This window comes from Berghia stephanieae, chromosome 3, assembly GCF_034508935.2.
Source record: "Berghia stephanieae isolate SIO BIC M18660-M18661 chromosome 3, UCSD_Bste_1.3, whole genome shotgun sequence".
Classification (NCBI taxonomy): domain Eukaryota; kingdom Metazoa; phylum Mollusca; class Gastropoda; order Nudibranchia; family Aeolidiidae; genus Berghia; species Berghia stephanieae.
Window position 1 is genome coordinate 78370509 of NC_088362.1, and position 2500 is coordinate 78373008.

A 2500-nucleotide genomic window follows, 5' to 3' on the forward strand; every position below is an offset into this window, starting at 1 on the left:
GGAACATCATTAAATTTGTTCAAAGTGCTTTAAAAAGGATCCTAAGCCATCAGGAACATTGACATTTAGGATGAGACATGATGCCTCTGAGACGCTATTAAAATTATTTTTAGCATTACAAAGTATCAAAGACAGACCTTTTCAAATTGTGTTAGAATTATCTTGCATCCTGTAAATTATCCTTTCTTGTTACATGATCTATTAATACAGAGATTATGATTCTCATCATTATCACACTTTGCTATTACTAATAATAGGTCATTTTAATCATGAACACATATATCAGTTTGAATGAGATGGATTGAAAGATTTGCATATCTTAATCGGATTGATCAGTATATTTAAGACAAAATGTTTATACGTCTTGAAAAAATTTTTTAATGCTTATTCAAAATACATTGAATATTAAAGACATTAAATGATAATATTGAAATCATATATATAAATATATGGATAGAAAACAAAATAAGGTTACTCTTGGTGAGAATGGTGTCTTAAAACAATAATTTATTTTCTTAAAGTAAAAGAAAAAGAAAAAAAAAAAAAAGGAAAAAAAAAAAAGAACAAAATATTTTTTTTTTAAATTATGATCTCTCAGACCAAAGTTTGAATATGTTTGAAAATGTCAATTTTATAAGGTGGAAAATTTAAAAAGCTCAATTATCTGTCCATGAATATAACCTACCTCACTGATAAACGCCTGTCCAACTGCTGTGCTGCTACAGTCATCAATACCAAGACCACCTAGTTTGATGTTTGGCAGAATGCTGTTGTCGTTATTGATGCTACGCAAGGCATAGATCATGGCCTCCATATACACCACTTGATTTGAAGATCTGATATAAAAAATATTTTAAAATAAACTAATCTTAAGTTTAACGGCTTATGTATTTTTGTTTTTTATTTCGAATTATGTCAACAGACATCAGGTTATACTCTGAAAAACATTAATTATATGTCTTCTGTAACATTACCTGCAACAGGGCTCATAAGATTATGTGTTGCCATTGTTGTCTTTTACTGATTATATTGCAACGAGACGTGAGAAAATCAAAACCCAAACGTATTAACACAGGCAATGACTTTCTTTTTATCAAATTCAAAAAACTAAATATGATTGAAGGGCAGACGTTACAAAAGAAAGAATGAAGTTGACGTAACTCAGGCTTTTGTTATTGTTTTTTGTCATCTGCGTTTGTTGTGAGTAATTCTCACTAAAGTGTATTAACCAGACTTTAAATGTTTAAGGTTACACATAGTTTTGTGTGTTGGTCCATTATACTTCCAGATGGCAATGTTGTGAGCTTCTTAGCCAAGCGCATACTATCTATAGAATATAAATTTAGGATAAGAACTATAACATGGCTCTGATCATAAATAGAGTTAATCCTCAACTATATTTTTTTTCATACCATTTAAACAAACAAATTGATATTCCTTTAATGTATTGTGTGCTTTCTTATGCTTATTTCTTTTATGATGTAAATATTATGTAAATACATATTTTAACAGTTCTTCAGCGCTTTTGGCGCTTATACAATTTTTATGAACAAGGAGAATGATGCTTTATGAGCCACTTCAAGGGATATTGTAAGAGTTTAAGTATAAAAGAGCACTAAACAGGTGACTTGTGATGTATGAAATGGATATTTTGGTTCCCTTTAACCCACTGAGAGAAAGAAATAAGCACTGTAAACTGCATTTGAGCATGACTGAATCATAGAAATGCCTTATATACGCGTACATCCCTCAACATCTTGTACAGCATATCTTTAAAATTTCAAGGTGCCAAAACCTACATGAGATTTCCACAGCTCATTGGACTCTGTCCCTTCTCATGAAGAGAGAAGATTCCATTGATGATAATGTCCCCATGTTCATAGAAATACTTGGTGTCAGAGGGAAGCCCGAGGCATGGACTGCATGGAATGCCTGGACAAAGTGATTTTGGAGGAGGGACAAGACGGATCTGACGGTCATTGTTGTACATGGCAGATTTGTCAACATCAAAATCCAAGTAGTTGTTCAAAAAAGTTCCAACCTGCAGAAAGAAAGCATAAACCATGAACGTAGAGAATATTAAGAGCTCAAAAAACTGACAGTGTGTAGTAATTCAATTCCACATTCTAGTTTCATTTTCATTTTCCTTAACTCGTCTGTCCATCCATGAACAATTCATACTTGGTGGATAATACTTTGCATAAGACGAATTGTAGTTATCTGGTTAACACAAAATAATCCAAAATAAAATCTGATTCAATGTATCGTGAGCCTATCAAGGACAACTGTTTTTTTAATACTGGAAAGGAAGTTTAAAGATTCCATCCAATTGAATTTACACCCTCTTAAACAATAGTCAAGCATATATTCATCCTCAACTTGGCAATAATAAAATTGAACAATAAATATGTTCAAACTTTAGCTTTGTTTGTTATTTGTTTTTAAGGATTTTAGGGCGCTTGCAACACATTTATGTCATATCAGCGCCAGTAAAAAGGAA

General features: G+C 31.6%; 1 protein-coding gene across 1 annotated transcript in view; it reads right to left on the minus strand.

The window, feature by feature from the left end:
- LOC144968518 (uncharacterized) overlaps positions 1–2500 on the minus strand; it is a 60749-nt gene that overhangs the window by 41355 nt on the left and 16894 nt on the right. The window contains exons 10-11 of the mRNA XM_078906971.1: positions 1800–2041; positions 686–836 (exon numbers count right to left, since the gene is read on the minus strand). Of these exons, the coding sequence (XP_078763097.1) occupies positions 686–836; positions 1800–2041 (393 nt within the window). The remainder of the gene's footprint in view (positions 1–685; positions 837–1799; positions 2042–2500) is intronic.